Genomic DNA, 23,459 nt, shown 5'->3' with positions numbered 1-23,459 from the left:
GAATTCCACTCCTAGGAATTTACCCTAAGAATGCAACAGCCCAGTTTGAAAAAGACATATGCACCCCTATGTTTATCACAGCAATATTTACAATAGCCAAGGAATGGAGACAACCTATGTGCCCATCAGTAGATGAATGGATAAAGAAGACATGGTACATATACACAATGGAATATTATTCAGCCATAAGAAGAAAACAAACCCTACCATTTGCAACAATATGGATGGAGCTAGAGGGTGTTATGCTCAGTGAAATAAGCCAGGTGGAGAAAGACAAGTATCAAATTATTTCACTCATCTGTGGAGTATAAGAACAAAGAAAAAACTGAAGGAGCAAAACAACAGCTGACTCACAGAACCCAGGAATGTACTAACAATTACCAAAGAGAAAGGGACTGGGGAGAATGCGTGGGAAGGGAAGGATAAGGGGGGGGAAAGAAAGGGGGCATTATGGTTAGCATGTATAATGAGTGGGGGCACGTGGAGGGCTGCACAACACAGAGAAGGCAAGTAGTGACTCTATAGCATCTTACTACGCTGATGGACAGAGACTGTAATGCTGTATGTGGGGGTCACTTGGTGATGGGGGGAGTCTAGTAAACGTAATGTTCCTCATGTAATTGCAGATTAATGATACAAAAAAAAATGATACTGAGAAAGCTCCTCTACCCCTTCCATCATGTGAAGACATAGCAAGAAGTCAGGAGTCTGCAACCCTGAAGAGGACCTTCAACAGAAATGAACCACGCTGACAACTTAATTTTGGATTTCCAATTTCAAAAATTGTGAGAAATAAATTTTTGTTATTTAGAAGCCACACAGTCTGTGGTATTTTTTTTATAGCAGCCTGAACAGACTAAGATATATTTGAAATCTCCCTGTTCCTCTTATATGGGAACATTTGATTGCACTTAGGGTCTACACAGATAATCCAAGGTAAGATCTTCCTATGAAGTTCCTTTATTTTATTGCATTTTTTGTCATATAAGAGTTTATTCATTCTTTTGCCATATAAGGTATTATTATTCAGAAAATTTAGGGATTAAAAAGTGAACATACCTTTTGTAGGGGCATTTTATTGCCACTTTTCTTTTTTCAAGGCTAGTAGAGAATCAGAAGTTATGCTGGATGAAGAGAGAGGGGAAATATTTTCCACTTTATTCCTGGAGGCATCTGACTTGCTACTTCTCTCATCCATAGAGGCAAATCAGAAATGTGTGCACAAGCACAACTAAAGACAAATTTATAAAGTCAAAATAATGTCTGTTTATTATTTTGTGCTTTCCTTCTCCTGTTTTAGGGGATTTATTCTGATTTAGGGGATCATTTCTAAGCAATCTATTTTGAGCCAGCCTTTCTAAGGCTTTTCTGGTTGGAAAGGGTTTAGAGCAATGACTGATAGCAGCTTAAATGCCTTCCCTCTTCCAGCAACATTTGAATTTTAATTAGATATTCACAGCCCTAGAATTTCAGAGATTGGTGAGAGTAAGCTCAAAATCTATATTTTATGGGTGGAGACATGAGGACTCTGAAAGGGTAAGTAAAGAGTAAGGTAAATTCTTAAAGACAGAAAAAGTCTTTGAGAGCAAAAAGACTGAATACTGTATCAGTGATACTTTAACCCGTGACAGATTGTGTGTGTGTGTGTGTGTGTGTGTGTGTGTGTGTTATTTTGTGTGAGTAGTGGGGAAGGGGACAAGTATATGGGGTCTTTCTGAGATGTCATGTGGAAATTAGAGCTGGAATAAACCCCTAAAGCCAAGTCAAACCCCTAGATTGTACAAATGAAATTGCAGAGAACCTTATTGGTAAAGTAACTTAACCAAAGATTACACAGCTATTTAGTTGTAGAATTAGGTAAAAGTAGAATGTCATATCTTATTTTCCAGTTCAATGCTTCTTTTTCCATACTATGTGAATATCTACTTTTATTACCAACTCACTATATTGGTCCTGAAAGCACATAGTAGAGTATCTCTTTGCTTTGCATTGGTACTTATACTTGAAGATTGATTCAATGATCACATATACCTGGTTTCCCTTTACCCTCCAAACCCATTCCCATGGTACAAAAGACCCACTGATTATCAATTATTGGTGTTTCTCCTCAGTAGCACATTCAGAACATGAATATACAAGAAAGTAATCCCCACCTGGGGATGCCAAACCTAAATGATCTGAAGTGACTATCTCCATAGACTATATCCTCTAGTGAGTTCCTCCCTTCTGTATTGTTATCAGAGTTGCAAACACTCTGCTGTATTTGTTTGCAGCTTTCTTAAGGTGTAATTGACATACAAGGAACTGCATTATTTAAAGTATAAAAGTTGATTTTTGACATATATATACACTCTGGATATGAAACCATCACCAGAATTAAGATAAGAAACATACTCACCACCCCTCAAATTTCCTCATATCCTGTTGTAATATATTCCTCCTTCTATCCTTCTCCCCCGTTGCTGGCTCCTCCTGCTCTTCTTGACTTGGTTTGGTAGTATTAAAATGTTCCAACCCAAAAAGACAGCCAGACTCTTTGCATCTGAGCCAAGAACAGAAAACTTCCCTTGAGCCTGGTTTGCTTCCTCCTTTGAAAAGAAGTCAGATCCTCCCAAGGACCTTTCTTTGTAGCTGTACAAGAACAATTCCCAGACTACATCAAGGGCCTTAAGAAAGGAACTGGAAGATTGGAACACTTCTGTAAGTTGCAAGGAGGATTTTAAAGTGGGAACGTACTTGAGGATAAACTAAGTATAGATTTTGGGTGAAAACGTGTTCATTATTAGTGTTTCTCCTCAGTACATTCAGTAATCCCCAGGTGGGGATTACTTTCTTAAGGAAACATTTTTTTCTTTTATAGAACAGCATGAATTTGGAAAGTGGTGAATAAAAGAAAATCCCATTACCCTATCTGAACACTGTCAGTTATTTTGCATATTTTCCTTCTGCCTCCTCTCTCATCAGAAAAATGAATTACTTTATTAAAATTTACTTTGAATACAGCTTTGAATTTTGGTGTTTAACCTTTTCTCTACATACCTCCAGCACGCACCACCATAACATAGCAATGAAAACACGGGGTGTACATTTTTCTCAGGCCCCAGAGAAAGAATCAACATGTCTTCCTTTTTTTTCTTTTAGTTTTACTTATTTATTTATTAAAATATCATTGATATACAATCTTAACATGTCTTCTTAGAGAAAGTAGCTATAACATGTTAAGAACAAAAGCTTCATAATGTGGTTCTGTTAGCAGGTTCTAGAGAATTTGAACCTATAAAAATAGAGAAATATTTCTTCTCTGTGGAGCAAAAGTTTACAGCAGAAAAGAACAATCCCTGGGAAAATCCAATGGCTTAGCCAAAGGTATATGTTTGTGTGTGTGTATTGTGGTAGGTGTTAGGGATAAGGAAGCTTGTACTTGTCTATGTACACTCAAGAGTTAGCTTCCTCATTCCTAAAATCCCCACATTACCCTCACTAGATTGGAAGGACTCATTTTAGTGCTGATTTTCTATGTTTAGCACTCTGGCACTCTAGATAGTCACTCTAGGTGGAGAGTCTGCTGGTCAATTAGCATGCTGATATCTGATTAACTTTTGAAGTTGCACACAGTTCCCTTAACACCAACCAGTGAGTAATTACTAGCTAGGAACACAGCCTTAACCCTTTGTTTTCCAGCTCACCTACCCTGCACATCAGTGAATGTGGGCCTTCTACCAATATTCTTAATAATGTCTTACATGTGTGTAATACTTTATGTTTTTCAGTGCCTTTTCACACCTGTTGTATTATTTGACCTAATACTCTCATGATATAAGCAACAATTGCTGTCTCCACTTTGCAGCTTAAGAAACTATAGAAGGGCTTAAGTATCTTTAATTAACCAATTCATTTTTCTTAGACTAGGTCTATATATTGGGGGATGCTGAAAAGGGTATCCACCCCATATTTACTGGAGGCAGTGAGGTGTAATAAAATGTGTACAGTGTTGGGAGTCAACAAACCCTAGCACAGTGCCTGGCACAGAGTAGGCACTCAATAAGGATTCTGGTAAACCTGGGTTCTAGTCCTAAATTTTTCTATTAACTTACTGAAAAGTTGGTAACTTTTGAAGAGAAAGAGAACTTAAATTGATCTATACTTATCACCATCCCCCAATGTATAGACTTAGGCTAAGAGAAAGGAACTGGTTAATTAAACATGCTAAAGCCCCTCTAGTCTCTAGTTTCTTAAGCTACAAAGTGGTGATAACAACTTTTCCTTATATATGAGGGTATTAGGTCAAATAATATAACAGGTGTGAAAGTGCATTGAAAAATATAAAGTATTGTACACATGTAAGGTATTGTTAAGATTATTGGTAAAAGGCCCACATTCACTGATGAGGAAGGTAGGTTAGCTGGAAAACAAAGGGTTAAGGCTGCGTTCCTAGCTAGTAATGACTTACTGGTTGGTGTTTAGGGAGCTGTGTGCAACTTCAATGACTAATCAAATATCAATAGAATAGAGAGAGGTGCTTTCAGTTTGAATCTATCACTAGAGACGGAGGATAATCATTCTTATGTAACTAGGGGTTCTCATCAGCATCGATGGTTGCTCACTGTGTGTCTCTGGAAAATAATCTGATTGCTTACATCTCCAATTCCCTATCAGCAAAATGGGACAGTTGATTTCTTTCTCACAAAAGTGTTGTGAAGATGCATGAAGGAAAGGCAGAATATAATTTCAAGAGGCTGGATCAAAGTTAAAAGGGTTTTTCCCTAAAATCTTTTGAAGACTAAATTGTGTACCCTCAGGAACAGCCATATAAAGTAAACCCTCTTTCTGAGATTTTCACAAGGAAAGGGAGGATAAATTTTTTATTCTCAACCCAAAGGCAGGTAGGTAATTATGCTCAAGATCCTAATTTTTAAAATATGAAGATGTATCTTGAAAAAGAAAGGAAAGTTGTACTCTGATTGCATTCCTATTTTAGTGAAACTTTCTTTTAAACCATTTCAATTTAAAATGATTCAGAGTCCAGCTTTTTAGCCACTTTGATATGCAAACAGTACACTGGACCAACAGTCAGAACTCCAGACAACTCTGCTCATTGCAGTCCAAGTTGCGGGTTTGTAATCTGCAAATTGCAGCTCCTTGGGCCGCACTGCATTGACATGACCTAATGTAGGTAAAATTGAACAGGTTAAAGGTGATGGCAAGGAGAACCTATAGACTAGTAGTACACTATCCGTGTGCTCATCTTAAGTCTGACAGCCATTGAACTATAGCAGCAAATGGAGTAAAAGGACAGAAATGGGGAAGAATTTACTCTGTATGTTGGAGATCTGTCTTCCTAATGACTCCACTAAGATGACCTGTATTGTTCTGGTCTGATTTCATTCTTTGGGCAAGATTTGAAATTGACACTGCAGGCTGGAAGTTCTAAGATAAGATCATTGATGCCAGACAAGTATGATCAAGAGACAAAAATGGTCTTTTTTATTTATTATTTTTATTAGCCAGTGACAATGGATTCAGAATCATCTCCTGCTTATTTTTAAACAACTGTCTTCATTATGAAAATGTTGCTAGCTGTTGAATTCAACACCTGAAAGGGTAGCTAGAAATGGATAAATTTCTTACCTTTTTCCCATTCCCCAAAGACAGTATATAAGAACACACCCAGCATCAAATAACAAACACAAGAACACCTACACAAATGTGCCTCCTGGCAGAACTATTTTTTGTAGTTTGTTCACAAGCAAGTTTCTGAAATTGTGACTAGAGTTGCAAGGGCCTCTGATTTTAGCTTTTAATTATATAGCTTATCACCAAGCTTCCTGAATGACTGACATATAGTTTAGCACATAACAAGAATTTTCTGGGGATGATTTCTAACAGTAAGTGACTCCTGACTTATCTTCAACTGCGCATCCACTTGTTCTAAGTATTGCCTTAGAAGGAATTACATCCTGTCCCAACTCCTCTGCTATTGTCTTAGAGACCAAAAAGACAAAGCTAAAGGAAGGACACTTTCCATTTCTCTTTGCCTTTCTTTCATTCAGATACTATGACCTATTGTATCTCAATAGGCTGAAATCCATGGATAGCAGAAGAGGTGGTGAAAAAAGTGTTAGGTAGTTCCCCAGGGCTGATGGAGCCAGAGTCACTTTGCACCGAGCTTCCACTGTTCTCAAACTGGGAGATTTTCTTTTTGATCATTTTTCTCTCCTTTGCTCTGCGATTCTGAAACCAGATTTTCACCTGAAACACAAAATGCTTTGGATTTAATGGGGCAACATACTGAATTCAATTTTCTAAGTTACTGCTGATATTGTTCAGGGACTTTAAGCATTTACAAAACGTTTTCACATGCATCACTTCATTTGAGCCTCACGATGATGTTGTAAGGTATGCTCATTTAACAGGCTAAAAAAATGCTGAGATTAAGAGAGGGAAAGCATCTTGTATGAGACTAAACTGAGATCATGTCCAGGGCTGCTGATTCTGAATGCAGCACTCTTTGTATTACACCTCACCCACTATATCTGTTGCACAGGTAGAAATAAATAATAATAGAATGACAGATGCTGAGGTGTAGTGATAAAGAGGGAGGGATTTAAATAACAAAGGTGATTACGAACTGTCATTAAAAGAAACTTCCTAACAGTAAGGTTAGAGAAACAGAACTGGGTGAACAAGTTGATGAACTATTTTATCTCTTGCTGTGATAGTGATGTGCCTTCATACATGGTTGAAATACAAGCTGCATGGGATAAGGCAATACATTAATAGGCTTTACAATTCTAGAATTCTATGATTCTAGGGTTACTCCTAGACTTAAGTGAAAAAATATCAGGTAGCTATGAAAGTCAAAGATCAGATGAATGGAAACCAATGATCCTTGCCATGATTTAATCTTCATTGAATACCCAGTCAGCTTAATTTCAGGCAGGCATTGTAGTACTATGCAGACGATAGAAAATTAAATTTTGCTGCCCAGAGTAAAATAAAAACTTGGTTCACTTAGCAACATTGCTGTTCACTTTCTGCTGTAATTTGACTGATAGGAACCAGATAATTGCCGTAATTGCCAATCTCCACTTCATACATTGGTTGTGATTACTTGAGGGAACCAGATCAAGGTTTGACTTGACTGATCAATCCTATAAGAGTTTTTAATCCGCCTGTGCCTCCTATGTCCCCACCCCTTTGCTTCCACACTACACAGTGCCCACCATATTCAATTATTAATAAACCCACCAGCCAATGAAACTAAAGTAGGAGGTCTAGTAGGATGAATGTGGGCTTCAGGAGAGCTTGGAAAATACCTTGGTCTTCTGTTTACCTTCCATTCTTACAGACTTCCCTAAAACTTCGGCCTATTGAGATGACTGTATGAGACATATTGGATGAACTTGTGGTGTACCTGTCTTTCAGAAAGGCCCAAGTTGACTGCCAGCTCTGATTTTCTTCGAATTGTGATGTATCTATTGCAGTGGAATTCCTTCTCCAGCTCCAATCTTTGATGATCGGTGTAAACCACACGATACTTCTCTTTTGTCCTGGTTTTCCCTATTAGGGGAGAAAGCAGTACATTCAGATAGTATTTTGCTTATTTGGAGATTGTTTTGGATGAAGGAATCATAGCCACAGTTCCCATCCTCATCTATTACTTTCAAATATGAAACAAGTACATTTTTTGAACCAAATATGCCATAAGTCCATTTGTCCATTAAATACTTTGTTATTCGTGGCTATTACACACACACACACACACACACACACACACACACACACACACACACACATGTATATATATCCAACTCACCTATCACACCACCAGTGACCTCCTGTAACACCAAAGTTTATTTTATTTTATTTTATTTAACACCAAATTATTTTAAAACAAACACTTAACCCATCATTTTCATTTCTTCCTCACTCACATAGTAGCAACATCCATTACACATGCACTTCCCTTTATATTTTATGCAGTTCATTCATACTGTTTCATATTGAACCTCTCACCTACCCTTTCAAATTATGCAGAACATGTCTTATCCCCACTTACATATAAGGAATCTGAGGCTTAGTGTAAGTAAATGGCCTTATGCTAGTAACCTGAGAAGTGGGGACCCAAACATATACCTTTGACTCCCAGTCCTGTGTACTGTCATTCCCAGTTTAAACATATTGGGAAGTATAAGAATGGCCCAAGTGTGGCAAACTACCTGTGATCCTAACATTTTTAGTTATATGTATTCTAGTTGTATATACATTTCAGAAAGAATTTCATTTGGATAGTAATTTTAAAAGAAAACATTTATTGTCACTTAGATTCAGTTCTAGGATAGCTCAATTACTTATTGGAAAAAACTAGTGTAGTTTTTTTCATGGGATCTTAAACCAATTTTTATTCCAAAGTAGATAATGAATGGGGGAAGGATGAGTTATTGACTTAGAAGAATAAAATAAGTATTCTAGTATCCTTTGAAAGGATATACAAACATTTGCTTTGTGTTACAACATTTAGCTAATTTTTCATGCTCTCCTTCAAATAGAGTTTTATTCCTCTTTCAAATTTTCCAAAGGTGATTTGGAAGTTTCCCCTTCTTTTCAATTTTTCTAACCCCGTCTAGGATCTACCTCCTTTTCCCTATGGCTTTTGGCAAGTTCCTTCTGATCTTCCTTGGTTGTTTTTGATGTAAGGTTTTGGGGAGCGATCTGTAGGACAAAGGTTTCTTTAAAGTAGTTCCCTAAACTCCATTGAGGTGTTAAGATGCAGCACAAGCTTAACAAAGGAGCTACATAGCATAAGATCCCATCCTGAACCCTCTTTACATTCAGGAACACCAGCCAAGTGGCCTGGAATTTACAAGCCCTAAACAAATGTCAGACACCCTTTCATCTCCAAGAAAAAAAAAGTTGGGGGGGGGGACGTGAATGTAGAAACAAATTTTAGATGCGAGGTATAGTTTAGGATTAAACTATATAGCTAAATAACTTATAGACTAACGAACTAACAAAACATTCCACCTTGAAAATGGAAAATGATGAGCCCCAGTCAGTTAACCTATCTCAAAGGCCCAAACTTTGAGCTGGTTTTATGAACCCAAACAGAAACCCAGGAAACCAGGAGTCTGGCATTTGGTATGTTAACAAAGGCCGAATGTAATATTTGAGGTCACAATGAAAACTCTGAGGTTTAGTTTATTTCCAGAACCTCAAATCTTAGGGTCAGAATATATCTTTGAAGAAATGTTTCCTAAAAGCCTTCCTAATCCCAAAGTGGCTGAGCGTTTGGATTCTAACTTGAGGCAGAAGTTAAAATTCAACTAGTGTGTGTCTGTGTTTTCCGCTGTTTGGTAATCAGTAAATATAACCAGACTTCAAGAACTCTGGAAGGATGCAGTCCTTCCCCTCCCCCGTTGGTCATAAATTCCCCTCTTGCAGTTTCTTCTGAGGACAATAAAGTCAAGACCAGGCCTCTTTATTTGCCATGAAAATCCTCACCCTTTCCGGCAATATAACCCCTGAAGAAAGGAGGGATGAGGGAGAGCCCGGCTGCATATCAAAGCCATAAGAAGTGTTAAAAACGGTCTGTTGCCCCAATCTGACAGATAAGACCTTAAACCTCAAGAAGATGTAGCTTAGGGGAAAATATTGACTGCACAGTTTACAAAGAGAAATGAATTCCCATTTGCTGGTGCTCCTCTTGTGTCCTTCCCCCTAAGCTATTTTCTCTCCATCCCAACCCCCACTCCAGTCTCATTGCCTCTCCCCCTTAAATGATGATATTCGATTAAATGGAATTTGGACATTTTCTAATAGAGCATAACGTCCATATTCGCACACCAAAACACCAACAAAGCACTAACAATACTGGCTTTTATTGTTGAAACTGTTCTCTTTTCCTAGAGACTACAACATTTCTGAGGGTGAGGGATTTTCTTCTCTGGTGCTATTCTGGACTAATTTAGCACAGTAACAAAGATTAACATGTATTAAAAGGCTGCTTCTATTCTTCCGTAGTGGGTATTTCATTGCCTTACCTCACCACTCTGCGGCCCCCTCATCCCCCAGCTAAGACTCATACAAACCTCTGTAGTTCAGGATGGATGGACTCCTTCTCATTACCCAGGAGATAGTATTCCCATAGAGTCTGCAAGCCAATGTTATCATATATGATGACTTTTATCACTCTAAGTGTTCTCATTTGAGAGACTGGCTGTGAAAGTGTTGTTAGGCAGAAAAGCACTCTCCAAACCTAGGGGTTATGATAATGATGACAGTAAGGGTAAAGATGGAAACCAATTTCCTTCTATGGGGAGTACAGTGCAGTTGACCTCATCATGATGCCTTTCCATTTTATGGTAATCCTTTGCTGCTTTTAGTTAAAAATTGCATCCAAATTCATTTATAAAAATTATCCAGTGAAATGATCAAAGCTAAGAAGACAATGATAAGCTTCAAGAATTATTAAGCAACTCATTTTTTGAAGTGTCCTAATTGAATAAAACCTTCTAAGTATAAATTTCTGTGTTTTGTCCAGTGGCTTAATCAGAATTACTCAAAGTCACTTCTTTCCCTATTTCCCACCTCTAACCATAAAGCCTCTCTCCAATATTGCTTAGGTTACCACCTTGCCAATACTCATCCAGGGCTACAACTTTGGTTAAAGAAAAGATGAAAAAATAATTCTCAGCTGTAATGCACTGACAATGTTTAAAATATGAAAATACTTAACTTTTCACAACTTTCCTGTTAGGTTCCCTTTCATATAATCTTTAAATTGAATATCTCACCTGATGTGTATTGGAACAGACCATTTAGGGAATGAAATGGAAATAAAACTCTTTTTAATCAATTCACCTAGGGGACAGTCATTTACTCCATATGTCGGTCCCCTTTCTCTCATTAGAAAATCAAATGTGATAATAATCACTATGAAATGTTTTCTGATAGTCATCTAATATGTGTATTTTTCTTCCTATAACTATTTAAAACATTCTTCAGTAATGGAAAAAGCTTAATCAGGGAGGGGTTACTTCAATGTTTTAGTTCATCTATTTTCTTCTCAGCCATAAGCCAAATGTTGTCCCACAATACTACAGAGTGAAGTAGAAAATTTAGGACGCTCTGACTCATTCATTCATTTAATTAATAAGTAAATATTTGTCTAATACTCATTATGAACTAAGCATACAAATGGATGCATTTTCATTTGCAGTGATCCAGTGAGGTAAGCAGCTTAACTTTTTTGTGGCATTTATAATCTGAGATCCCTGGAAGGGCTTCAGTGGGTTCATGAATCTCCTACAATTTTCATTTTTTAAGGGCATGTCTTGTGTGTGTGTGTGTGTGTGTGTGTGCATGTAGGTGGATTTTTGTCCATTTTTCCTGGGTAGAGGGTCCATCCTTTTCATCATATTCTTAAGTTGTTGCTAAAATATGTACCTTGGGCTACAAAAATATAGCAAAGATGTAATTTTAATTTATAAGACATTAAAATGAAACAAAGACGGAATTTAATAAAACCTCATCTATAGGATAGGCCACCAGGAGTCAAAGGTTTCCAAAATCACTCATTTTAAATTTCTCATAGAAGTTGGAGAGAAAAATTTTGTGAAAGTGGCATTGTACAGCCTGGTTTGAAGCCTCAGCTAATGATGAGGATACTACAAACTAAGGAGACCCTTTCTAAACTTCTCCTGGCATGGGGATTATCCAAGAAAGAGACTCTGGTTCATAAAGCAACTGCAGATAGAAGACATTTAAGCAGAGAAACCTGTCATATTTTTTCTTATAAACAAAAATTCATGACTCAGGAAAATTTCTTTTATCTTGTTCATCCCCCACCCTCCCCACTCCCGCACTATTATTTTCTCTTCTGAACAACATACTAGTGATTTTCCTCTTCTAAAGTATTTCAAAACATAATCCTGGACTGTGAGCAGTGACTTTTCTGGCTACTGTATCTTTTGCTAATAGTTAGGGTTTAGTGAATTGATGTTAATTACAACCTGAAGATTAGATGTAATAACAGCCTTGGGAGTACTAACCTCATATTCTATTCTATTGAGCCAGCTGACTCACCCATATTTCAAAAAAAAGAAAAAAGAAAAATGCAGCTTTACTTCCAAAAGCTTTAAAGCCAAGTATCTAAACTCCATTTTAAATCTGGGACTGCTACCCTAGTAATGTCCTAATCAACTGGAACTGCCTCCTGGTTAAGAGTCCTGCTGGTAAAAATTGGTCCCTTCCCACGCTGCTTCCTTTGCTTTTTGGAGGGGAGAAAAAGTGTGGAACTCTGAAAGAAACATAATCATTGTGGACAAACGCTATTGAAATGTCATTTCCTCCCCAGAGGGATGAAAGTGATAGAGTTGAATTTTACTAATTTTCTCTAATGACAGGGAGCGACGGATAGGAATAATAAGAATGTGATAAAAGAACAACTACAGCTGAAAACAAACATCTCCCCGCCTCCCCCAGTCTAAGACTAAAGCGGAGTGCCCACTTCTCCCGCCCTGACTCCCAGTAGTCGCCCACTGGCTTGCTGGTATGAGCGTGGGTGAGAATTAGGCTGAGATTCCCGGGCCTTTCCGCGCGCCGTCACAGACCTGCATCTAGCCACTGCGCCTCGGGACGCCTGCTTGCGTAGTCATAAGGGCTTTAACCACTTACTAGTGCTGGGGCTGATACTTGTAAGAGCTCAGCGGATTTTAGGGTTGAGTAGATTATAATGTCCCAGGGGCGTGCTGTAGCCTTCTCACCTGCCTTAACCCTTCCATTGGAGGAAAGGACATTTGAAGAAGGCAAAGGGTTCTAGTCCAGCTGGCTTATGCCAGCTTGAGTGAAGGAAGCTGGAGCTTCCTTGAGAGGCCAGGTGATGAGGCCACTTTGCCACTGGGGCTAACCTGGAAGGGTCCGTTGCCAGCCAAGCACCGTGAACTTAAATAGAGCATCACAAGTTTTTTGGGGAAGCCGACCCGCCCAGAAAGGGAAAAGGTTTGAAATCAAACGGCAAGCGGCTGTGACTGAGTGAGCATCGGGACACTGTATCTTCTTGACTCATTCAATCATCTGTCTTTCCCATGCATCTATTTTCCCAACCGCAGGGTTGGATCCTGATCCTTGTAGTTCAACATGCCCATTGTACACAGCTGGCTCCTTCGACTGATCCAGCGAATTGTGAAAATCACCCCTAGAGTGGATATAATTCCCTACGCCACACTCTGCGAGCTTTGAGCAGAGGCACATTCGAGGGAGGCCACTAATGGGCGGGGACCCTGGGCAGTCAGCCACGCAGTTTCTTCAGCTAAGCTGTCCCCGGGAGAGGCCTTGAGAAGTAGGAGGGCGGGTGGGCCAAGAAAAGTAGAGAAGTGAAGGAAGGAAAGGTGTGAGGGCATTGGAATCGATTACTCACCCGTCACCTGCACTGTCTTGCGCATCCATGCATAGGGGCTGTGGCGGCTTCTGCTGGGCGAACTGGCTTCAGCTGCGCCGACGTCTATGGGGAACAGCGACCCGCCGGCAGGGGCTGGCAGGCTGCCACCGCTGCTTCCACCGCCCGCGGGACCCAGGTTGCTGTATTCCGGTGAGCCAAAAGCGGTGGGGCTCGAAGTCACGTCGTTCATGGGCACCGCGCCCATTGTACTGGAAGGCCCAGGGTACGCACTCCAGTCTTCCCGAGGGGCACTGTAGTGTGAGCCCCAGGCCCCCAGCGATGACCCGTGAAGATCCATGCTGGGCATATGGGGATACCCCATGTAGTGAGTGTAGGCGGGGGCCACTGAGAAGTTGGAGGCTGGGGGATTCCCACCGTCCCCAGAGCCGCCAGTCCCAGCGGTGCCGCCTCCCACGGGGCTCCTTAGAGTGCCCGGGTACATGCCCGGATCTTTTTCCAAAAGGCAGCTTCTGTACATGGTGGCTTGGGTATGAGGAAGGTGCTCCCTAAGCCATTCTGAAGTCCCTGCAACACCCCAAACCGACTTTGAGAAGCAGCCGGGAATCAGTCAGTCTGGAGTTGTACTGCACGCTCTCCCGTGCACCTCAGACTACATCCAGCGTTTCCTACCCTGACGGTTTCCAGGTGACTGGTAGCCCGGTATAGAAGGGCCACCAATGGCTGGGCTGACGTCAAGGAGCTTCAGGCTTTTACATAACATTTGCATTCAAATGAAGAGCCATTTCACTTTCACAGGGACTTGTTCACTCTACGCTCCCTCTCCCAGAGCTGCCAGGTCTGTCTGTCTCATCTTTCTCACTTTTGTCCATCTGGTCCACATAGCGCTAGTCTTATGCCTTTGAAGGCAGGAAGCTACAGGGGTTTCTGACCAGCTCCCTCCAAAGTGAGATGGAGACATGCAGAAGCAGGGCCAAGTCCTGCTCTTTGGGATTCAGTCCTTACTCTGGGGCCTTTTCTCTTTTGGCTGATCTTGCCTTGCCTGAATCCCTGGTATCCTCTTTTCCCACATTCTCTGGCAGGGGTACTCCACATGGTACTGGTCCATGATACCACCGAAAAGTGCTTTACCTTCTCCTCATTGCCCCTTCCCCCAGGAGGAGGGCTTTGTTTCTAAGGATATTCATTTTACAACTATACATTGTATGCTCACTGTGTGTCAGGCACTGTTGTAGGCACTGGGTATAGAGCAGTGAACAAGAGACAAACATTCCTGCTCTGCCTTCCTAAGGTTATATTCTAGTAGGTGACAGGCTGGATTAAATCGATGTTTTACAAATATGCACAAATTAAAGAGAACTAAAGAGAATAGGTTATGAAAGAGGAGAGGAAAGAGAGAAGAGAACTATGTGGGTAGTGGGCTTTCTTATTTTCATTTCAGTTCACTGATTTCTGGTGTCTCTTTCTGCTAGGTATGGCTTCTGCCTCAAAAAGCTAGTGCTCAAAGGTGCCAATTTCCTGCAATTTTAAATCCAGGGCAGCTGCAGTTTCCAACTTTCTTTCATACTTGAGATTTCCTTTGTAGAGTTCTAATTCTTGAAAAAGACATGGGCTTGCCAGTGGATGCCAAACAACTCAAGATTTTGGGTTAAGATTACCTCCTGACCACAAAATCAATCTGTGACCCAGTGTTCCTTCCCAGCTCCACCCTCTCCCACCCCTTCTTCCTCTCCCCAAACCTACAAACCTACCACAACCTTTAGCCAAGGCTGTGCTCCTACTCAGGGAATGTGCTCCTTTATAAAGTCCAACCTGACTTGGCACCCATATTAACTGATCCCTCTTTGGCTTTGGGAATGTCACTTCATCTCTGGGAGTTTCAAGGTTTTTCACTATGTAAAATAAGGTTCCTAAGAGTGCATTACTAGACAGGATTTACTAAGAATGTGTGCAAACTCCTTAACTTGGTACACAGTATGGGACCATTGTATTCATTAATTCCCTCAACAAATATTTATTGAGTGATAGGTGCTGTACTATGTGTGGAGACATCAATAGTGAACAAAGCCCTTGACCTTATTAAGCTTATATTCTAATGGGGAGACACTAAAAAGTAATTAAATTTTGGGGTATGTCAGATGGTATTAGTGCTGTGAAGGAAAAGAAAGCAGGAAAGAGGATAGGGAATGCAAGGAGGTGTTCCAACTTTAAATGTGGTGATCTGGGAGGACCTTACTTAGAAATGACATTTAAATAAAATAAAGAAGAGGTAATGGTGTGAGCTATGAGGAAAGAATCCAGATAGGGAGAACAAGTGAAAAGAGAATGTCTTCTAAAGGAAGACAATGTGGCTAAAGAGTAGAGGAGGTCCAAGAGTTAAGGGGGTGTGAGACATTGTAAAGATTCTAGTCTTTGCTCTAAGTGAGATAGGGAGACATTGTAGGGGTTTGAGCAGAGGAATGACATGATTTAAGTTTTGAAAGGATCATTCTAGCAGTTGGATTAAGAACAGAATGTAAGTGGGCAAAATAGATCAGGTTAATTAATTAAAGGGTTATTGCAATAATTCAGGTAAATGGTGTTGAGGATGGAGAGAAGTTGGATTCTGGATATATTTTGAAGCCTTCTTTGGAGAAGGAGAAGGAATAGAAGTAATTGTTTAGCAAAGACTAATTAAAGCCTGGCACTGGAGTGAGGGGCTAAGGAGTAGGAAAGTAACATGCCTATAGACACTTTGTACACATGGTCTCAGGTAATCTTCACAGCAGTCCCATGACTTATATATTATCATTCCTGTTTTAAAGATGAAGAAAGTGAGGCTTAGAAAGAGGTGGCATAACTATCTAAATAAACCACTGCTGTGTAGTAAAGCTAGAGTCCCATCCTAGGTTTCCTTGACTGCAAAGTTCATGTTCTTAAATTGGAACCAGGCTAAATGTGCAACCTCAGTGATTAAACCTGGTGCTGGGCTTCTATTTCCTTTCTCTGCTCAGGCTTCCAAGTCTGGCATTCAATACTCTTCATAACACAGATCTAATTACCTTTGCATTATTCTCTTTCACCAATTCTATCCTGAAGTAAAGTGGTCTACTTCATGCTTGAAAAATTATGTCCAGATGGAAGCACATGGAGGATCTTTAAAAGTTAGCTAACCCAATATTATCCTTTCACTTATGAGGAAACTGAGGGCCTGAGAGGGGAAGGTATTCTTTTATTTATATTAATGTTTTAACTGAAATATAGTTGATATACAATATTACATTGGTTTCAAGTATACAACATAGTAAATTCAACAGTTACATACATTATTAAATCCTCACCCCAGCTAGTGTAGTTACTGTCAACACAGAAAGATGTTACAGAATTATTGACTATATTGACTATATTCTGTATGCTGTACTTTCATCCCTATGACAAATTTATATTACGATTGAGATTTTGTGCCTCTTTATCCCTTCACCTACTTCACACTCCCACCCTAACCCCTCCCCCATGGTAACCACAAGTCACTTCTCTGTTGTCTTTGTTCATTAGGTTTGGTTTTGTTTTTAGATTGTACATGTAAGTGAAATAATATGGTATTTGTCTTTCTCTGCCTGGGTTATTTCACTGAGCATAGTACCCTCTAGGTCGATCCATGTTGTGGCAAATGGCAAGATTTCTTTCTTTTTTATGGCTGAATAATATTCCATTGTATATATATATATACAACATCATCTTTATTCATTTCATCTATTGATGGACACTTAGGGTGCTTCCATATCTTGGTAATTGTAAATTGTAAATAATACAGCAATAAACATAGGGGTGCATATATCTTTTTCAATCAGAGACTTTGTTTTCTTCAGGTAAATTTCTAGAAGTGGAGTTACTGGGTTATATGGTATTTGTATTTTTAGTTTTTTTTGGAATTTCCATACCGTTTTCCATAGTGGATGCACCAATTTACAATCCCACCAACAATGTAGGAGACTTCCCTTTTCTCCACATCCTTGCCAACACTTGTTGTTTCTTGTCTTTTGGATAGTGGCCATTCTGACTGGTGTGAGATGATATCTCATTGTGGTTTTGATTTGTGTTTCCCTGATGATTAATGATAGGGAGCATCATTTATGCACCTGTTGGCTGTCTTTGTCTTTGGAAAAATGTCTATTCAGGTACTCTGTCCATTTTTTTAATCAGATTATTTGTTTTTTGGTGCTGAGGCATATAAGTTCTTTATATATTTTGGGTGTTAACCCCTTATTGGATATATCAATTATGAATATATTCTCTAGTAATGTAGGTTGCCTTCCTTTTTCTTTTGTTGATGGTGTCCTTTGCTGTACAGAAGCTTTTCAGTTCGATGTAGTCCCACTTTTCATTTTTGATACTGTTTCCTTTGCCTCAGGAGATGTGTCCAGAAAAAAATTGCTCATGATTATGTTCAAGAGATTTTTCCCTTTATTTTCTTCTAAGAGATTTATGGTTTCATGTCTTATATTTAGGCCGTTAATCAATTTTCAGTCTAGTTTTGTGCATAATGTGAGGGAGTAATCCAGTTTCATTCTCCTGCATGTAGCTGTCCATTTTTTCTAACTCCATTTATTGAAAAAGCTGTCTTTTCCCCCATTGTATATACTTGGATCCTTTGTCAGATATTAACAGACCATACATATGTGGGTTTATTTCTGGGCTCTATTCTCTTTCACTGATCGGAGTCTATTCTGGTGCCAGCACCATACTGGAGCTTTGTAGTATAGCTTGAAATCAGGGAGTGTGATACCCCCAACTTTGTTCTTTTTCAAGATTGCTTTGGCTATTTGGGGTCTTTTGTGGTTCTATATGAATTTTACAACTATTTTTTATAGTTCATTGAAGAATTTTATTGGTATTTTGATAGGAATTACATTGAATCTGTAAATTGCTTTGGGCATGATGGCCATTTTGACAATATTAGTTCTTCCTATCCATGAGCACAAGATAGAGTTCCATTTATTAGTGTCTTCTTTAATTTCTCTCATGAGTGTCTTTAATTTTCAGAGTAGAAGTCTTTCACCTCATTGGTTAGGTTTATTCCTAGATATTTAATTGTTTTGGATGCAATTGTAAATGGAATAGTTTTCCTGATTTCTCTTTCTGCTAGTTTGCTGTTAGTATATAGGAATGCAACAGATTTCTGTATATTGATTTAGTATCCTGTTATTTTGCTGAATCCAGTTATTAGTTCTAATAGTTTTTCAGTGGAGTCTTTAGGGTTTTCTATATATAGTATCATGTCATCTGCAAGTAGTGACAGTTTAACTTCTTCCTTACCAATTTAGATGACTTTTATCTCTTTGTGTTGTCTGATTGCCATGGCTAGGACCTCCAGTACTATGTTGAATAAAAGTGGTGAGAGTGGGCATCCTTGTCTTGCTCCTGATTTTAGAGGAAAGGCTTTTAGCTTTTCACCGTTGAGAATTATGTTAGCTGTGGGTTTGTCATATACGGCCTTTATTATGTTGAGGCATGTTCCCTTTATACACATTTTTGAGAGTTTTTATCATGAAGGGATGTTGAATTTTGGCAAATGCTATTTCAGCATCCTTTGAGATGATCATATGGCTTTTATCCTTCCTTTTCTTAATGTGGTGTATGACATTGGTTCATTTACTAATATAGTGCCATCCTTGCATCCCTGGAATAAATCCCACTTGTTTGTCATGGATGATCCTTTTGACATATTTTTGAATTTGGTTTTCTAATGTTTGTTGAAGATTTTTGCATCTATGTTCATCGTGGATATTGGTTTATAATTTTCTTTTTTTGTAGTGTCTTCTTCTGGTTTTGGTATTAGAGTGATTCTTGCCTAATAGAATGAGTTTGGAAGTATTCCGTCCTCTTCTACTGGTGAAGTATTCTTTAAGGAACTGAGTAAGAGAACTGAGATCAAACTCAGGTCTGTTGACTCCCATATCAACACTCTTTCCACTAAAAAGTATATCTTTGCTGATGCATTTCCATTTGTCTAGACTGTTTTTCTCTATAAGAATTGTTCAAATTCTCCCTATTCTTCAAGGTTCAGCTCAAATGCACCCTCCTTTCTATAGTCCTAAGTGATAATGCTCATCTGAGAAAGCGCTTGTGTGAATCTGAGAATTCCTCTTGTGTGTATGCTGTCATCAACTCCCCTCCACCACTAATACTATTCTTTTCCATCTTAGAATTATTTGGGGTCTTATCTGAATCTTTTGGAATTTGAGTGTCTTGAAGATGTTTGAGGAGGCACATTTGAGCCCAGCAGAGTTATGCACATGGATGGTTTTCAGGAAATATTTGTGTGCTAAATCAATGAATGACTTTGGAACTACAGATTGGAAATCAGCATTTTGACCCAGTCCCAGGATGCTTGGAAGAGAAGTCACTAAGAACATTGTGTAGTGGTTGGCATGGCTTGGCTTTAGGATTACTATGGTTTTGTGTTTTTGTTTGCTTGTTTCCAGGGGACTGAGAGTGAGATGGGGACAAGGGAGGTGGGAGGAGGAGGCAGACAGGTAGGGAAATTCCTCTAGTTTATTTGACTGGAAATTTTGATTTCCTTCTTCACCTGGAGATTAACCAGAGAAGAGGCCTTACTGTAGGAAGCAGAGTGGCCAGCAGCAGAAGTCAAATCCCACAGGCTGAAGATCAAGGCTCAGGACATGCAAAGGTTACTTAGTGTCCCTATGGAGTCATTTTAGTTTTTCTGAGACTTAGAGAAACTTTAGTCAAACGGAGCCTCTGTTAGACTCCCTGACACTGCCCAGATCTAGGCTGACCCTTATAGACCAGGTTAATTTTAAGATTTAAAGGAGATAATGAATGGGAAATTGCTTTGTAAACAACACAGTTCACCGGTGATGGACAATGGGTGTCTGGGTAAGCCTTTTCTTTAGGAGGCTTATTTTGGAAGGCTCTCTGATAAATATTTTTCTAAGCCTTGTCTGGCCTCTCAGGGCTCTCAGAGTAGGCCAGGGCTACTCTTCACTCCCTCTAACCCCCCCTCTGCCTCCCTGGTCCAGATTTTAGCTTGGTTCAGCCTCTGCAGAGAGACAATGAGAGGGGAAAGAATATTTTTGTGCTATGGAGCCTGTCTTTGGTAGTCACTGGTTGGGTGCTTACTGCTACTGGGAGGGAGATGAGGACTGCCGATTAAGTCCTTATTACTGACATGGTAACTGAGGCTGAGAGAAGGCAGGGACTTACACAAGGCACACAGTAGTAAATGACCGGTGGAACTTGGATTAAATCCAAGCATAACTGAGGAATTGTACAAGGTACTCTGCCTATCTTAGCCTCAGTTTCCAACAGGAAAAGTACGGCTTAACAATAGGAATCACTCTATACAGATCTTAGGAGAATTCAGTGCACCAGTGGTGTGCTCAACAAATGGTCATTATTATTGTCATCCCCAGAGTGGCTGGAACTTCCACAAGGGTCAGGCCTACTGTGCCTCCACTAGCCCACATACATGCACAGATATCACTGAGAGATTAGTGAGAAGACCCAGAGAAGTTTGGACATCCCTTCCTGTAGCCTCTCTACTCAACCTTTGTATCATGGGCTCCAAAAACAGCCCTCCTCCACCCACTCATCCCCATATAATCCTCTGAATTCCTTACAGTCTTAGTGATGCCAGAACTTCATCATTGTGATGGGCTTTGTACGTCCAGGGCCAGACACCCTGGAGAATGAGCACTGCTATGCTCCAGGGCTGTCCCAAAGAATCATGGTAGGGGCACGACCAAGGTATATTTTGAAGAATGATTAAGGTTCTTTTTTAGGAATGTGAGTAGTTAGGACAAGTACCCATTGGGGTGGTGGAGGGCCAGGCCTCTGTGCCCACCTTGCCACCATGACTGTTTCTGGGTTAGGAGAATGAGAGGAATGAGGAAGGTCCTAGGATATGCCATCCAAAATACATAGTGAAGAAACAGACTTCTTGGACATCCAAGGGCATACTTGATTTTGACAGAGCTAGGAAGTGTGTTTAAACAGGAAGTTGGGACCAGTGCCTGCAAGAACAGACACATAGATCAATGGAACAGAATAGAGAATCCAGATATAAACCCAAGCATATATGGTCAACTAATATATGATAAAGGAGCCATAGACATACAATGGGGAAATGACAGACTCTTCAACTGCTGGTGTTGGCAAAACTGGACAGCTACATGTAAGAGAATGAAACTGGATTACTGTCTAACTCCATATGCAAAAGTCAAATCGAAATGGCTCAAAGACCTGAATGTAAGACATGAAACCATAAAACTCTTAGAAGAAAACAGGCAAAAAACTCTTGAACATGAGCATGAGCACATGAGGTTTTCCTGGATACATCTCCTCAGGCAAGGGAAACAAAAGGAAAAACGAACAAGTGGGACTACATCAAACTAAAAGGCTTCTGTACAGCAAAGGACACCATCAGTGGAACAAAATGGCCACCTACAGTATAGGAGAATATATTTGTAAATAATTTATCCAATAAAATATATAAAGAACTCATATGTCTCAATAGAAAAAAAAACCAATTAAAAAATGGGCAGAGGACCTGAACAGACATTTCTCCAGAGAAGAAATACAGACAGCCAACAGGCACATGAGAAGATGCTCCACATCACTAATTGTCAGGGAAATGCAAATCAAAACCACAATGAGATATCACCTCACACCAGTTAGAATGGCCACTATCCAAGAGACAAGAAATAATAAGTGCTGACAAGGATGTGCAGAAAAGGGAACCCTCCTGCACTGTTGGTGGTAGTGTAAATTGGTGAAGCCATTATGGAAAGTAGTATGGAGGTTTCCCAAAAAACTAATAAGAGAAATGTCATTCAACCCAGTAACTGCACTTCTTGGAATTTACCTGAAGAAAACAAAATTCATGATTTGAAAAGACATATACACCCCTATATTTATCACTGCACTATTTGCAATAACCAAGATATGGGAGCAATCTAAGTGTCCATCAGTAGATGAATGAATAATGAAGAGGTGGTTCAATACACAATGGGGTATTATTCAGTCATAAAAAGAAAACAAATCCTGCCATTTGCAAAAATATGGATGGATCAAGAGGGTATTCTGCTCAGGCAGAGAAAGACAAGTATCATATGATTTTACTTATTTGTGGAATATAAAAACACAGCAAAATGAAATGAGAAAATAGCAGTAGGCTCATAGATGCTGAGAAGTGACTGGTGGTTACCATGAGGGAGGGTTTGGGGTGAGTGGGTGGAGAAAGTGAGAGGGATAAAGAGACACAAAAATTCTCAGTCATATAAGTTGGTCATGGGGATAGCAGTATGGCATAGAGAATATGGCCAATGATAACATAACATCTTTCAATGTTGACAGGTAGGAACCACACTCGTTGGGGTGAGGATTTAATAATATGGGTAACTGGTGAACCACTGTGTTGAATATTTGAAACCAATATAAGATTGTTTATCAATGATACTTCAATTAAAAAAACAAAAAGCTCTGCATATAACTTTTCAAAGTATCACTGATATACAACCTTATGATGGTTTCGAATATACAACACAGTGGTCAACTTTCACGCATATTATCAAGTCCTCACCCCCTCCATTACAGTCACTGTCTATCAATCTTATGGAGTCATTAATTGCTGTACTACATCCCTGTGACCTACCTATATTGTGATTGAGAAATTTTGTGCCCCTTAATCCTCTTCTTCCTCACCCACTCACCCCCTTCCCCTTTGGTAACCACTAGTTCCTCTGTCTACCTGCCAGCAAAGTCTGACTCCACTGCTGGCTGTCCACAAGCCACATTTGTCAGGGAGGAGTCTCAGGGCTGCATTGCCAGTGAGGGGGATGGAGCTCTGGGGCTCCTGAGATTTCCTAACCTGTTGGGCTGAGGGTGGGCTAGGGAGGTACTGTCTACCTGCCCTGTCTCTTGAGCAGAGAGCTCCATATAACAGTTGCCCTCTGGCATCCCTCCCACTGCTGGGAAGTCTTTCAAAACTGCCCACTTCGCTTTTGTCTCAGGAGGCCAGTAGAGCATACCCGTTCTCCACAAGCAGCTGGAATCTCAGCCT

General features: G+C 39.8%; 1 protein-coding gene across 1 annotated transcript; it reads right to left on the bottom strand.

The window, feature by feature from the left end:
* Nucleotides 1-6,060: 6,060 nt before the first annotated feature.
* On the bottom strand, nt 6,061-13,916 carry CDX4 (caudal type homeobox 4). The gene is made up of 3 exons (XM_017642795.1): nt 13,418-13,916; nt 7,415-7,560; nt 6,061-6,249 (listed from the first exon to the last, which is right to left on the bottom strand). Exons 1-3 carry the CDS (start codon nt 13,914-13,916, stop codon nt 6,061-6,063), a joined length of 834 nt encoding a protein of 277 aa, XP_017498284.1.
* Between the last annotated feature and the right edge of the window lie 9,543 nt (nt 13,917-23,459).

Source organism: Manis javanica, chromosome X (assembly GCF_040802235.1).
Source record: "Manis javanica isolate MJ-LG chromosome X, MJ_LKY, whole genome shotgun sequence".
Classification (NCBI taxonomy): Eukaryota; Metazoa; Chordata; class Mammalia; order Pholidota; family Manidae; genus Manis; species Manis javanica.
This window is presented reverse-complemented; position numbering and strand designations above follow the sequence as displayed.

Coding starts and splice junctions, on each gene's coding strand:
- CDX4 (XM_017642795.1), bottom strand. CDS start 13,916: ATGTACAGAAGCTGCCTTTTGGAAAAAGATCCGGGCATGTACCCGGGC. Junction 7,561..13,417: donor CAAGACAGTGCAGGTGACGG/GTGAGTAATCGA, acceptor CTCCCCTAATAG/GGAAAACCAGGACAAAAGAG. Junction 6,250..7,414: donor TGGGCCTTTCTGAAAGACAG/GTACACCACAAG, acceptor TTTGTGTTTCAG/GTGAAAATCTGGTTTCAGAA.